General features: G+C 41.4%; 1 protein-coding gene across 1 annotated transcript in view; it reads left to right on the top strand.

Annotated features, from left to right (window-relative positions):
• OSBPL10 (oxysterol binding protein-like 10) overlaps positions 1-15,796 on the top strand; it is a 324,826-nt gene that overhangs the window by 85,437 nt on the left and 223,593 nt on the right. Inside the window, exons 2-3 of the mRNA XM_011961538.1 lie at positions 5,271-5,446; positions 8,595-8,674. Of these exons, the coding sequence (XP_011816928.1) occupies positions 5,271-5,446; positions 8,595-8,674 (256 nt within the window). The remainder of the gene's footprint in view (positions 1-5,270; positions 5,447-8,594; positions 8,675-15,796) is intronic.

Raw genomic sequence — 15,796 nt, 5'->3', positions numbered from 1 at the left:
TTAGTAGGCAATGGCTTGTCCTTCAGCTCTTCCCAGGAAGGGACCTACACTTGCCCTATCTCCCAGCTTTGGGATTGGGCAAGGGTTTCACCAAGAAGCTAGCCTGGTGAGAGTGAAGATGGCTTTCCTCGTGGGTTTGTTTGCTTGCTTCTCTCATTTTCCCTTTCTCCCCGCAGCACATGCTTTGATTTTTTTTTTCTCTTTTATTGATGTTATTTTTAACATAGCAAAGAAAATATGTTCTCTCTGTGTACAATTACGTTCACCAACACAGCAGTCAAGTTGCACACTGTAGCTTCAAGAAGTTAATTAATAAACCCCAGAACCTAGGAATTAGATTTGCCTTATTCCATTCTCCAGAAGGGAAGATCTTTAAGAATGTTTCAGGATTTTATCTAACAATTTCACTTGCTTTAATGAAGCCTGATCCAGAAATACGGTTAACTGTTCCATTTAGAAAGAAAACTGTGGCTTTCAGATACAGCTGCGAGCTCCGAACAGCAGCACCTGACAAAGCCATGACCCTGTGGGAAACCAAATGTAATTTCTTTCCTACCCGGGAATGTGACCCGCCGGAATTCTTCTTATTGCTGTATGGACAGTCTTACCTGTGTATGACACAAGCTGACTTAACTGTGAAAGGCCATGCTGAAAGAACACTTGTTTAGTCTGTTGCAATTTTTTTCTAGTCTGTTGCAATTTTTAATCAGATAGTATCCCTCCAAATATGATAAAAATTTAACTGTCTTTAGAAGAAGCGTACACTCCTTAGTACACACGATTCAAACCTGTGCATTTGCATTGAAACTATTTTAGAAAGCAGTGGAAACATGTTCTTTTTTTCCATCTGAGGCAGGAAGTTAGAGATGTCAGTTTGAAATAGGTAATGTGAAAAATCATTAATGTGTCCCTATATTTTATATAATGTGACATCAATTGGTTATTCTGTCATCCTTACTGAAAAAATAAAACAGCATTCTATTCATTTCTTTGTACCAGCTCCTAAATAATGTCCTCTTCAAATATATAGTTATTTGTTTGAACAGGATGCGTTTGGGAAGCTGCCTCTAGGAGACAGAAAAGCTGGCAAGCTGGCAGGTTCTCTGTGAATAAGTTGGTAGGAGCGGTAAGGAGAGAAAAGTTAAGCCTTTGCTTCATTCCAATCAGTGGCCTAGAGTGGATGGGGAAACTGAGGGCAAGTTACTTTGCCTTTTCACTGAAAGTTTATCCCCTTCCTTTTCTACTTCCCTCTGTGTAAGAGTGGCATGTGGCCAGGTGTGGTGGCTCATGCCTGTAATTCCAGCACTTTGGGAGGCTGAGGTGGGTGGATCACCTGAAGTCAGGAGTTCGAGACCAGCCTGGCCAATGTGGCGAAACCCTGTCTCTACTGAAAATACAAAAATTAGCTGGGCATGGTGGCAGGTGCCTGTAATATCACCTACTCGAGAGGCTGAGGCAGGAGAATCGCTTGAACCTGGGAGGAGGTTGCAACAAGCTGAGATCATACCATTGCAGTCCTGCCTGGGTGACAGAGCAAGACTCCATTTCAAAAAAAAGAAGATCAGGTGTGGTGGCTCACGCCTGTAATCCCAGCACTTTGGGAGGCTGAGGCGGGCAGATCACCTGAGGTCAGGAGTTTGAGACCAGCCTGGCCAACATGGTGAAACCCTGTCTCTACTAAAAATGCAAAAAAAAAAAAAAAAAAAAGTGGCACGTGCCTGCAATCCCAGCTACTGGGGAGACTGAGGCAGGAGAATCATTTGAATCTGAGAGGTGGAGGTTGCAGTGAGCCGATATCATGCCATTGCACTCTAGCCTGGGCGAAGAAGCGAGACTCCATCTCAAAAAAAAAAAAAAAAGTGGCATGCTTGTGGAAGGGGATGCTGAAGCTCTGTGTCTGCAGGTATGTGGAGGGGGGCACACATGGCACAACGTGCTGCAGTGTGAGCCTAACTAGTCTCCTTCCTTAGCTTGAAAGGATGATTGTTCACTTTCTGACTTGGCATGAGCATTGTCTGCACAGCTGCAGTCATGGCAACATTAAATACAGGTCAAGTGGAAGACACTCCTCGAGAAGGCAGAGTCAGCACTTAAGTTGAGCATTGGCTGCTCAGAAGTTACCCTGGTTCTTCTGTCATTGAGGGAGTTTGTCTTTTGCCCCACATTAAGGAATGGGTCAAATTTCAAGTAGAAGGATGTGAAAATAGAAATAAAAAAGGGTTTTCCTGTGTCTTTGTTAATGTAAGGCTAGCAGCTGCTGTAACAGATACTGATCCCCGTGGCCTAATTCAAGTTTCTTTCTTATTAATATAGTGGTCAGCTGTGCGTGTTGCTCAGCAGGTGGTGCTCTTCCAGGTGGTGATTCAGGGACCCAGGCTCTCCCAAGTTGTGCTGTAGGTTGTCTCCATTCCAGTGCGTGTGCGCGCGCATGTGTGCGCACTACTGCTCACATTCTATTGGCTGAAGCTCAAACAGCCACACCCTAAGTGCAGGGAAAGCTAAGAAATAGGTTCTGGATGTGACTTCTCTGGAAGGGGAGGAAAGGGATTTGTTGATGGTAGTTTACATCAGTGATTTTCACACTTCACCTGTAACAGATTACCTGGAAGCTTGTTAAAACCCAGAGTTTCTGATTCAGCAGGGCTCGGGTGGGGCTCAAGATTTTCCATTGTTAACAAGACCCCAGGCAACGTTGTTACTGCCGGCTTGGTGATCACACTTTGAATAGCCCTGGTTCTGACGTTTTTGCATCTTCATTTATCCACGCTGTTCATGAGAACCAGAAATACCTTTATTAGAATGACTTGAGAGAGAAGAGGGAAGAAGAGTAAAATAGATACGAGTCTTGGCCAGACCATCTGAAATATTAAAAATAATTCAAAGTGGATGATTTCTTAGAGGACTTGGAGCTTTGGAGGACTGCCACCTGGGCAGTCATGTGCTAATGAGATGGCTGTGCCTTGCTCCCTGGCAGGGGCCGTAAGTAGGGACCTCTATTGCCAGGCAAAGGAGCTTTCAGCTTCATTATCTCTGTTGGAGCAGGGAGATTTGGAGAATGAAGTGTGTAAGTTAGGTCCTGGAGAAGTGATATGGAAAAGTTACAAGGAAGGACTTGAGTGAGAATCAAGGAGCTTGAGCTTGCTGGAGTAGACCCAAGTCTGAACTTTGGACACAGAAGAGTTGAAGTTGGATTTTAAAGTTCTTCAGGTCTCAGGATACCTGTAACATGGGGATAACATCTCTTCTGTTAGGTTATTGTGAGAATAAATTATGTTAGAAGTTCGTAAACTTTCCGGGTTGTTGGTGCTTCTAGGTTAAAATAAGTATCTAACGGATTCATTTTTGAAGTGGTTAGTTCCAAACATCCTCATACATATTTATGTCTAAACAACTCAGTAGCTATTTGAAAAAATAATAAATATCAATTGAAAGAAAAATATTTTAGTTTCTTAAATAACCACAGTTACTTATTAATGGGATGTATGTACCTGTGGGTACTGCACAGCTTTTCCGACCTTGGAATCATGCTGGACATTGCTGTTCTCTTTTCCTGTTCTACGTTGATGTGTTTTTAATTGCAGCACCTACTGAAACTCTTTGCAAAAATATGATGGCATCGCAAGGAATGTAGTGCAGTGTAATATTAAAACTGGAAAGTTGGTAGTGCAGACTGTGGGTATGTTGACTCTTGCCATGTATCCCTCAAAAATGTAAAATATATTGCATTGCCTGTATCAGTTCACTGTATGACCCAGGTGCTTTGATGCATGGATGGAGAAACGTGGGATTTAGCAGGTTGTTTTTCTTTATTCATTCCTTTCACAAGTGTTAACAGAGTAGCAATGAAGTATCAGGCACACTGCTGGGTGCTGTGTAGAGGAAGACACTTTCCGCCTCCTCAGAGTGTAGTCTAGTGGGGAAACCAGTCATTGAATCAGATAATCACACAAATGTAGACTTCAAATGGGGCCAGTGCCATGAGGGAGCATTTCAAAGTGCTACAGGAAAGAATATTTGACCTGGTCAGGAGAACTTAACATGGCGAGAAGGGGTAGGAACCATATTCCAGGCAGTGGGAGTAGCATTCTGGGCAAGTGTTTTTCAACCTGCCTGTGGTGAAGGACCTGCTTTCCCCCATCCGCCAGCTGCACTGTTACTGATTCATGACTAGTATGTAGCTTGTGTGGACCATGTGTGTTTGACAGCTTCTGAACTGTTGAGACTTGTCCAACTGATCTATGCATTTGGATACTGAAACGGAGCCAAACGCAGGAAATGTTTCAAAAGGCTGTGGTGGACTGGTAACTGTGTGTAGACCATCAAAATTTGCAGACCACACTTTGAGTAACTGCACCAGACAGTGGGAACAGCATGTGCAAAGGTCCTGTGGTAGGAAGCAACTTGGTGACTATGAAGGAAGAGAGAAAAGACTAGTACCAGTGGAAGATGAAGTGAGAATGTAGAAAAGTCAGCAGGGGCAGGCCTCGAGGCCACAGTAAGAATCTGAGGCTCAGGTGAAGACATTTCCATCCTGGTGGAGAAGGGGAGATTGTCTTGACTACTTCCTAGGTAATAGCCTGAGAAAATTAACAGGCCAGATATTTGGCTACAAAGATTCATTGTGTGATTTAAGCAAATTGCAGTTCTTCTTCTTTTGCCGTGGATGTAGAGTTCAGTGGCATTTCGATGTCTCAGAGCAGGGGGAATCCTTGCCTTCGTGTGAATGGGCCTGCTGGAGCGTGTCCAGGTGGTTGCAGAAGCACCCGCAGTTCCATGACGGATGCTGCCATGTGCTCAGGCTCCTTATGGTACCCATGCCACTGGCAGGAAGTGGGAGACCAAGCTTGCTGCCGCTATCTGGGTGTGAAACTACCTCTCCTGGAGGCCTTGTGAATTTCAGCTGTTCCTGTGAATTCATATGGAGCACGTTGCAAGAGGCTGTGTTGCAGTGCTTCTGCCGGCCTCTGCCATTCTGAGGTTTAATGTGGTATCCACGAATACTGGGTGAAGTGTGGGCATGGCACCAAATCCTGAGTGGTCCTGGCCCTTGCCCATAAGTGCCCCATTATGAACTCCACTCTGATTTAAGAATTCAGTGCTCTGTCCCTACTCAGGCTAACTTTGTATGGGCATCTGGGGGGGACTTTTGCTTTCCAGCTTCATGGATGTGGAGTTTTGATGTTGACTTCTGGATCACTTTGCTTTTCTCTGCTTTGCTGTGCAGAATAGGGTAGGAGAGAAAAATGATGTACTGTGGTTTCTCTGTGCAGGTACTTCGTACTGGATTTCGAGGCTGGCATCCTGCAGTATTTTGTGAATGAGCAAAGCAAACACCAGAAGCCTCGAGGAGTCCTGTCTTTGTCTGGAGCCATAGTGTCCCTGAGCGACGAAGCTCCTCACATGCTGGTCGTGTACTCTGCTAATGGAGAGATGTTTAAACTGAGAGGTGCGTTCTTCTCCCGGTAACTTTTCAGACAGGCCTCGTGGGCTACATTTATAGTTGCCATGGTGACGGCTCTCTTGTTTTTTGATTTTTTGTTTCTGTAAATTGCCTTTGACAGTTTGCTGTGTTTGGAGGACTCTGTGGTGACACACACTGCCCCTCTTGTCCCTGGGGTGGGGAGATGGAGCTGACATTAGGAATTACTTGTCCTAATTAACTGAGGAATTAAGGACAAAGGAAAGGTGAGTGATTGCCAAAGCAGCACGCCTTAGGACTTCGAAGATCTTAAGCGTTAGCTCAGTAGATTTTCTTTGACCTGATAGTATGAATCTTCACTACAGTGCCCTGTGAGGGCTGTGCTATATAAGGGCAAAATAGGCGCTTTAAGGGTGCGAGTGTCTTCCTCCCAAAGTTTCTCTAGAACCGTTTCTTGTTAAAGTGCCCCTTTGAGTTTTGTTCAATCCACTGTTGTAGAGCCTGGTGAGAATGGAGTTAATGTCCCTTTGTATGCTTTTTTCCCTTTTCTTTGCTTCTTGAAAATGGATATCTTTGCTTTAGTAAAGGAAAACATAAAATGGATACCTGCTCAGCATCCCAGAGATGAGGATGACTTTCCAGGGAGTCCAGCATTCACCCTCAAGACACATCCATTGCACAGAAATGTCAGACTTGTAATAAAATTACAGTGTAATTTGATTGCTAGATCATTCTACCAGGATCTGTTATGGTTGCATTGCTGTGATTCTTCTGCCACTTTTCTTCTAATAAGATAATGAGACGAAACAACAAATCCAAATGCCCACATGTGCGTGCCCGCACACACACACACGGACACACAGAGTCTATATTATTTATCAAGGCCTGAGGAAAAGTAGTATGTATTAAGTGTTGAGAGGTGGTTGAAAATTCTGCCTTTTTTATGCAACATTTTCTTTTGACTAAGTAAGAGCTAGGTACGAAGAAATGGCCGCTTGCTATCTGTTCGTGACCATGATGAGTTGCCTCTGCAAAGTCTGACTTTAGGTCTACATTCCTCACTTCTCAGCCCAGTTTTCACCATTCTTCTGCCACGCTTTACTACCCAAGAGATGGAATAAGCTAATGTTTATTATCTATATACAAGTCATATTTCAGAATCTATAAAACAATCCAAAAACCTAGGAAGTAAAAATGTCTATAGTTGATAAAATTTTTCAGGAATGTGAGAAGATTCATGTTCTCTTGAGATTCATGCAGTGTGCATTCCAGCTGGCTAGATTTATATGGGCCTTGGCTTTGCTTTGCCATTTATTGCTTAATAAATTGTCAGTGCAGAAACAATAGCAGACCAAAAACCTAATGGCACTTTCCACCCTGCCTGTGGTTTATAAAATGACACAAACCCATACAAAAGAAAAATCCAACTAATTTGGCAATTGAGCCATCTTGTTTTGCCATTGAATCATTAATATCCTTTGGATTATTAAGCCCTAGGTTTTTTTAGAGGGCAATTTTAATAGCAAATATAGAGGTTTTATGATCTGCGTGGAATAATCACAATTGCTAAATTTAGCTAAAGCTTAACTATAAAAAAAGTCACGATAAATTTCTGCATGTTTATGGCTTGTTCCTAGCCCATCCCACAAGGAACTGGCTGTTGGTGTCTCATTTCCCATCTTACCTGCACATAGGAGGAGGTGGATCATGATATCATGAGACGCACAGCTTTTGGGAGTATTTCTGATGCAAAGCCTTTGGATAGGACTGCCCCAAACTGGCAATTCTTCAAGTTTACTAAGGAAAAAGGCCCTAATTTCTGCAAACTCCTTTGTCTTTGGAAGTTCATTTCACCTGGCACACTCTGTAAATCAGACTTGCGCAACAGGCCTCTTGACAGACGAATCATTTGGGAGTTGTGGGAGCCGTCTTCATGCCTTAAATGGGACTAAGCCAAAGAATTTCTCATTTAGTAACTCTAGATTCCTTCACCTGAAAGTTCAAGCCGAAGTCAGGCTTGAGGGACAAATGACACGGAGGCCCAGTTCTGTAAACAGTTATAATTTCCAGGGAATGGTTGTTGTTTTTTTTTGTTTTTTTGTTTTTATTTTTCCATAGTCAACATTTATGCAGCTAGTGTTATAATATTTATGCAGTTATTTATGTGGTTAAATTGATGATTTAGATTTCATTAGAACCTGTTATGCGCCCATGATATTTAAGAACAACTTTATATATATTATTTGAGAGATAGGTTATAGACGGAAGGATATGACTGTACAACATGACTACTTGCACTTTAACGTCTCTTTGGGGGAAACTTGAGGCTCTCTAAGGCAGCGTTTGGTATCTTGCTCTTTCCAGTCGTATGAATCTTTGAGAACATACTAAAATGGTAATTCAACTGAATGCTTATTTTGTAAATGCTAGTGACACCACAATACAGCCCTGGTAGATAGTAAAAGGCCCTGGAAAAGTGCCCTTTGAGGCCAGGCTCGGTGGCTCACGCCTGTAATCCCAGCACTTTGGGAGGCCAAGGTGGGTGGATCACGAGGTCAGGAGATCGAGACCATCCTGGTTAACACGGTGAAACCCTGTCTCTACTAAAAATACAAAAAAATTAGCCAGGCGTGGTGGTGGGCGCCTGTAGTCCTAGCTACTCGGGAGGCTGAGGCAGGAGAATGATGTGAACCTGGGAGGCAGAGCTTCCAGTGAGCGGAGATGGCGCTACTGTATTCCAGCCTGGGTGACAGAGTCAGACTCCATCTCCAAAAAAAAAAAAAAGATGCCGTTTGATACTCATTAGCTACACAAGGTTAGAGGCATTTGAAAATAAGCATGTGGTTCCTTCCCTGCTGCCTTTTAAAAGAAGTATTATAGAAATGATTTTTTTCAGAGGAGGTTAAAAAATGGCAAAATTATTCTTATAATGGGTATTTCAGGATCCATTTTTCATATGACTCAAGAGAGGATGTTCCGTGGAGAGTCAGTGCAGTCTCTGTTTTGGTGTAAGTACAGGCCGCTTGAGAACGCTGTGATCTGTGCTCGCTTCCCTACCTTCTCGCTACCTCTCACTCCCCAGGCTCCCCACCCCCTTAGGTGGGTGCAGAAATAAGTTGGATGTGTTTTGGAACAACCTCTGCAATCATTTCTTTCTCTGTTTTCTCTATTTTAGCTGCTGATGCAAAAGAGAAACAATTCTGGGTGACTCAGCTTCGAGCTTGTGCCAAATACCACATGGAAATGAATTCTAAGGTAAGTCACGGTGAGGAAGGAAGGAGGCATTCGAATAACCAGCACGGCTTTCAGCCCCCTTATTTGTTTCTATGGGGAAGGTGTTTTTCATGTTATTTTTAAAGTTGCCCACTGCAGTGGAATTCCTACTTGTCCTGCTGCACATAAATGTAAAGCCGGGAGAAATGCAGTAGGATTTTCTTGTAGGTAGAATACGAAGGCATGCAGACACTGTGGGAACCAAATCCAGAGAGACACTTTTGCATTCTGTTGTCACTTGAGGCAGCTGTTAATTGGTCTATTGTGAAGCTCTAGGGGATGATTTCATTGTGGAGGCAGAGTTGTCAGATTCACCGTTTGTGAAGACTAGTAGCCATCACCGATCCTTAAATAAAACCTAGTCCCCGAATTGCTTATGTACTTTGCAAGGAGCTTCTACATTCCTAGTGTATAAAAACGTTCTCGGGTAATTTGGCATCCAAGTATGATTTATTCTCTCCTGAGGATCTTGTGAGATCTTGTGTTAGGTGTGCAGGAGGTTAGGAGGTGGCCATTTTCATGGATTATTGTGGAGGATTTACAGTCACTACAATACAGGAAATAATTTTAAAATGCATTTATCTAAGGCAATAAATATTTGTTAAAATTAATGTTCCAAGGGCTACTCCTTTATATCATTAGTTCACATATAGTTATTGTAGTCAACTGCTCTCTTTTTCCATATTCCATGCATCTGGTAGAAAGATCCACACTTCGAACTTCTGATGATTCCATCTGCTAGAACCTGCCTGCTTTCTGGGTCAGGGCCATGTGAAATGTCTTTCTCAGATACACCTGGCTGTTCTGCCTCCAAATACAAACTCAAATCATTTCTTCATAATTTTTTTTTTTTTTAAAGAGACATCCCCTTTTCCTTAACTTGCTTAGGACAGTGGCACTTACCTGTAATGCCTCACTTAACTTGCCCTAAGCCGAATCTTCAGGAACTGTAGGTACAGCCCTAATTCTAAAGCATTTTCCTCCGACTGGCCTTCTTTATTTTCCAGGAATTATAGTAGGAGTTCTCAACATTTAATTGGTACTTTATAGACATGTTGGAAGTGCAATTTGTTTTTGTCTTTTTATATGTGTCTTTACTTTTTATAAACCAGAACGGAAGAGGATAAAACTAAAAGGACTTATCCCCACCTATTGTCCTATGTGCTCATTAGAGATAGTTGCTCTTAACTGTTCTTGCATATCTTTCTAGTAAATTTAGGCATGTGTTAGTATGTCTTGGTATGTGTATGTGTATATAACTGTATCTACATCAATACATGTTTTTATACAAATGGGATCACATGCATACTGTTTTCTCCTTTTTTTCTTTCTTTCTTAACATATTTTGGAGATCTTTTTATATTAGGCACATGGATTTACTTGCACTCCTTTTTGGATGGCCAGATGGTGTTCTTAGGAATGGATGTCAGTGCTTTATTTAAGTCTTCTACTAATGGAAATTTAGAGTTGTTTCCTTATTGTTGTTGTCACGTATAATGCTGTAGTGTGTGACGTCTTTGTGCATATATATTCTTATGCCTCTAGGTGTATATCTGTAGCATGAATTTATACCAGTGGAATTGCTGGATCATAGAATGTGTCTTTGAAATTTTCATAGACGTTGATAAATTGTCTTCTACAACAGTTGCCCTTATTTGTATTCCCACCACTTCTGTAAGGGTTTGTTTCCCCCTCTCATTAATGGGTGTTATTAACATTCAGGTTTTTCTATTCTCACAGATCAAAATTGGATACCTCATTATTTTTATTTTCATGTCTAAAATCATGACTGGGGCCAAGTATGTCTTCAATTGTTTATTGGCCATTCTTAAAATTAATGCAAACTGCCAATTTGTATCCTTCACTTGTTTTTCTGTTGAGCTCATTTTTTCCTCTTGATTTGTGGTAGCTCTTTATATACAAAGGATTTTTTTGGCCTGTCACTTGTACTGTTGATATTATCTCCTACTATACAATTTGTATTTTGAGTTTGAATAAAGTTTTTGCTTTGTAGAATATTTAAGTTTTTGCAGTCAAGTTTATGAGTGTTTTTATTTTTGGCTTTTGGTTTTGTATGATATTTAGAAAGGGTATCTCTGGTCCAAAATTATGAAAATATTCTTCACTGTTTTCAAGGAGTTTATAGGTTAATTATTATATTTAAATCACTGATTCATCTGGAATTTATTTTGGGAGTGGGAATTGAGGTAGGGGAACCAACTTTAAGTACCTTAATATTTTGATGAATCATTGTAGAGAAGGAAAATTAAAGGCGTCCTAATGGTAGTTAAAAAAAAAAAAGAATTTGAAGATTCTTGGAAGCAGAGTTTGAATTCCTGATATATTCTCTGGTTAGCTTCAGGAATACTGACTAATCTATTAATATTGGAATCAAAATAAATAATTTAGAAGTTTAGGCCTGGAGAATTTCTTATTTGAGAAATGGAGATGAAAGTGCTATTATCACTCATTTATATCCTAGCTAGCATGATCAACTAGGGAATAATAATTTTAAAACTATGAACAGACCTTATTATGCAATGATAGCATTATCAAATTCAAAGCTGCTTAAGCAGAAGTTAAATAGTGAAAACGAAGATAGGCTCAAAGTGAATATAAACTTGATATCTAGTCAACTATAGTATTGCTGCTTAATTTGCAGCAATAGGTTATTAGGAATATATGCCAAGCCTCCTCTTCACCGTGTTTCTTCTTTATTCTCAGCAGATCAGATCCCTTTATGGTAGACTATAGAGAATACTTTCCCTACAGCTGCTTGGAATTTTGCCTTTTAAAAACTCTTACGTAAAATCGTATTCAGGGTGGGGAAAAAAAAATGAAATTGTGTTCCCTGGAACAAATATTAGGCAGGTAAAATGGTGCTATAATTCAAACTCATTTTAGTAAGAACTATAGGACAGCCAGATGCATATAACTGTAGAGCTGAAAAAGGCTTTAAGGATGACCCAGCCAGTGGTTTCAAAACCCAGACCTGCCTTAGTCACTACCTGATGAAGTTTTTCCCCAGTCCAGAGTGAAATGAGAAAAACAAGGAGGAAATTATTCCCAAAGATAACTTTATTCAAAATAAATGACTATTCTTTTCAAAAATTATGTTGCTTTGCTTTTGGATGGTTAAAATATTCTTCCCTTTTATTGTAGAAGATGGTAGAATAGAATATTCATTGCATTTTTTAAAAATTGAGTTTTATTGGAGTATAATTTGCATGCAATAAAATTTACTCTTTTAAGCACAAAGTTCAATGAGTTTTGACAAATATATAGAGTCGTGGAACCACCACTGTACTCACAATTCCACCCTGCCAGCAGCAGATTCCCTTATTACCCCCTTTATGATCAGTCTCCTCACTGACCCCTCCGCAACTGGCAACTGCTGATTGGTTTCCTATCTATAGTTCTGCTTTTTCTAGAATGTTCTATAGGTAGAATTATATGACCTTTCACATCAGACTTCTTTTACTTACAAAAAGTTTTTGAGGCTGGGTGTGGTGGCTCACGCCTGTAATCCCAGCACTTTGGGAGGCTGAGGCAGGCAGATTTCTCGAGTCTGGGAGTTCGAGACCAGCCTGGGCAACATGGTGAAACCCTGTCTCCAAAAAATACCAAAAAAATTAGCTGGGCGTGGTGGCGCACACTTGTAGTCTCAGCTTCTCAGGAGACTGAGATGGGAAGATTGCTTAAGCCCAGGAGACAGAGGTTGCATCGAACTAGATTGTACCGCTGTACTCCAGGCTGGGTGACAGAGTAAGATCATGTCTCAAAAAAAAAAAAAAGAAAGCTTTTGAATTTCATCCATGCTGTTGTGTGTATCAGTAGTTGATTCTGTCTTTACATTTTAGCTATTTAAGTGGAATTATGGTACTTTTTGTTCTTAATATTCTTGTAAAAATCAAAAGTGTGAATAACCCTAAGTCAATTCCCAGACTTAAAGAAAAAAATGTATTGATCTTTGACACCAGAGGTCTGGCTATCTCGCCCAGCCTCCATTGGTTTATACACAAGGAAGCCCCAACCGGGAGGCTGTGATGCTAAGGCTGGAACCTGGATCTCCTGCTTTCTTGTCCTTGCTGTGACATGTAGCCTCACAGATGTCAGCTAGGGCCACCATGTGCTTCCCTCTGTGGGTGGTGGGGTCCCTTCTAGGACAGTTTCTGATTCTGCATGGACAGAAACTGACAAACAGACAAAATCTTGCTTTTCTCCATGTCACACAGGTTCATCCTGTGGCTTCCCGTGTTACTTGAGGTGGAGTCACCGGGGTATGGGATTGGTCTGCCAGGAAGACTAGAATACAGACTTCCTCTAAAACACAAACAACAAAACAAAACATCCAGCATTTAGTGCATTATAAAAATTAAAGCAGCATTGATGGGGAAAGTGGTAGGAGAGATTCATAAAGACCATTCTTATGAGAATCTACTTGTGTATGACTTTGAAGGTCTTAAATGCAAGAAATGCAAGAATTAGATTCGTGTGTGTGTGTGTGTGTGTGTGTGTGTGTGTGTTTTGAGACAGGGTCTCATTCTGTTGCCCAAGCTGGCATGCAGTGGTGTGATCAGTGGTATAGCCTTGACCTCCCAGGCTCTCAATCCATCCTCCCACCTCAGCCTCCTGAGCAACTGGGAGCACAGGTGCACACTATCATCCCCAGCTAAATTTTGTAGAAACTGGGTTTTGCCACGTAGCCCAGGCTATTCTCCAACTCCTGGGCTCAAGTGATCCTCCTGCTCTGCCCTCCCAAAGTGCTGGGATTATAGGCATGAGCGACCGAGCCTGGCTTCTTGTGGTTTTTATCAAGTGGGTGGTGGTAGGAAACTTCTCGGATGGGAACAGTGGTGTTATAGGAATTCAGTAAGCACTGAGGGTGAATCAGGAACTGGCCTGTTGGCAGAAATAATGATAATTAATACTTTATACTAGTGTGAGCTCCATCCATGATTGTGCTACTCTTCACAGAGGTCCTGTGAGGTAGGTGGTATTATTTCCATTTTTCTAAATTAGAAAATGGAGGCCAACTGAACCTAAATGACAGGCTGCAAGTCACACAGCTGTTAAGTGGGTAAGCTGGGACAAAAGCCCAAATTGCTTAGCATGCTCCCTCTTCTTTCCATCTCCCATCCTAGTTTACTGGCATAATTTGAATAGAAAGGTTCAGCCCCAAACCCCTGAGTCCCATATTTTCATATATTGCAGAGGAAACAGCTCTGGAATGGGATGTCTGCAATCTTTATGTAATCAAAGGAATCCTTCTTCAATCCTCTAAATTGATTCTGATTCTACAGTTTTTTAAGTGATATTTCTTAAAATTACATCAGCCTTTTGCACTCATTTTTTGGGGATGTAAGCTTATTATTATACAAGGTGAGCATTTTGGCAGTGGAGGGGAGGGCGGTTCCTGTAAACTCTGAATGAACAGTGTCTTCTGATTAGTTGAATATATCCATCTTTCAGTTCATGACATTCTGGTTTAGAAATGATATTGTGGGGTTCAGAGTGAGAAGACCTGTTTAAATCCCTGCTCTGCCAATGATGTATTGAGCATACCTGTTGCCATTTTTGTTCTTTCTGAACCTCTGTCTTCTCATCTTTGAAATGATGATCTCTGTCTCATAAGGTTGTCATATAGCTCAAGCAGGAGAGTGAAGTGAAAGCCATTTGCTGACGTGAGGCACTCCTCGGAGTTGGGGGCTTAGTAGCAGGTGCTGATTTTCAGTAAGGCTGCTTCTTGGAAGTTCGGACTCTTGCCCACCCTTGGTGCTTTGACAAATCCCTCAAGGAAAACAGCTTTGCTTTTTAATCCATTCATGGCTATGTGTCTGTTTATCAGTCTGTTTTTAGATAGGCCCTACTATTTTCAAGTGACCACATCAAAGAATGTAGGGGCATTCAAAATCAACGAAAGTCAATATTTGGGAGTGGGGTCGGGAGATGGAGAAATTTATGAATACTGCTGTTTTCAAGTTACTTTTGACCTTTGTGAAAAGTGGGTTAAAAGGGACAAAAGTCAAGTGATTAGGGAACATTTAAAAGACATTCATACAAGAAAATTTTAGTTTCATTGGCTTTGATTGTGAATGAGAAAATTTTTAAAGGCCAGACTTGATGGAAACTTACAATATTTTCAATAGTATTTGGATTTTTTTTTTTTTCTGGACAAGGAAGGTGGATTCATTTGTGGAGATGACTTGTATAATAGCTTATGAGTCTGCTGTGATGCTAATTGGGCTTTAGTGTCTTCTTCCCTGACCTTTCATTCCTGAAGGATAAATGTATGACAGACAGTGATGTTATCACTTCCTCAAGTAGCACTTGGCAGACAATGGTGGGGGAGGTGGAATGTGGTGCTTCAAAACCTGATGGAGCTCAGGGATTGCCTTTTTGGTTCAGGTGGCCGTTTTCTGACTGGCATTCCCCATCCTTACTGCAAATGTATTCTTAGTGCCAGCTCATCTCTAACAACTTGCATGGTTGTTTTTTCTACCATGGAAGTAGCATTTTAAAAGATTATGAATATTACCTATGCACCATATAAAACATTCAGAAGATAGGAAAGTATTTTAAAAGATCACCCCAGACCCCACCCCCAGACATAATCTGATGCTACCATTTGGGTTTGTGGAATCCCTCCAGGCACTTTTTAATGTGGGAAAATGCAGAGAGACACATGACTCCATTTGGAGGTGATCCTGCCATCTTTTTTTTCTGTACATTTATATGTACAGAACTTGTACATGTTTCGTTTTCGTGGGCAGTTTACATCTCTGTGAGGAGGGACTACGAAGACCAGGCTTTGGCCATAGACCTATTCTATGTTTGGGCTGTTTTGTTTTTAAAGCGACTGTGAGAATGTTTGATTGGGGGCCTGTTTCTTAGAACATTTTGGGGATCTCTCTTGTGTTTTATCTTCCTTCCAGTCAGCCCTTCTCTCTGGGTCATTTCTGATCCCTTGTTCCATCTCCCTTCCTCCCTCCCTCCCTCCCTTCCTCCCTCACTTTCTCCCTCCCTTCTTCCCTCACTTCCTCCCTCCCTCCCTCTTTCCCTTCCTCCCTTCCTTCCTCTCTTTCTCCCTCCTTTTCTCCCTCC

Source organism: Colobus angolensis, unplaced genomic scaffold, assembly GCF_000951035.1.
Source record: "Colobus angolensis palliatus isolate OR3802 unplaced genomic scaffold, Cang.pa_1.0 Scaffold56, whole genome shotgun sequence".
Classification (NCBI taxonomy): Eukaryota; Metazoa; Chordata; class Mammalia; order Primates; family Cercopithecidae; genus Colobus; species Colobus angolensis.
The sequence above is the reverse complement of the archived record's forward strand: the minus strand, read 5'-3'. Positions and strand labels throughout refer to the sequence as shown.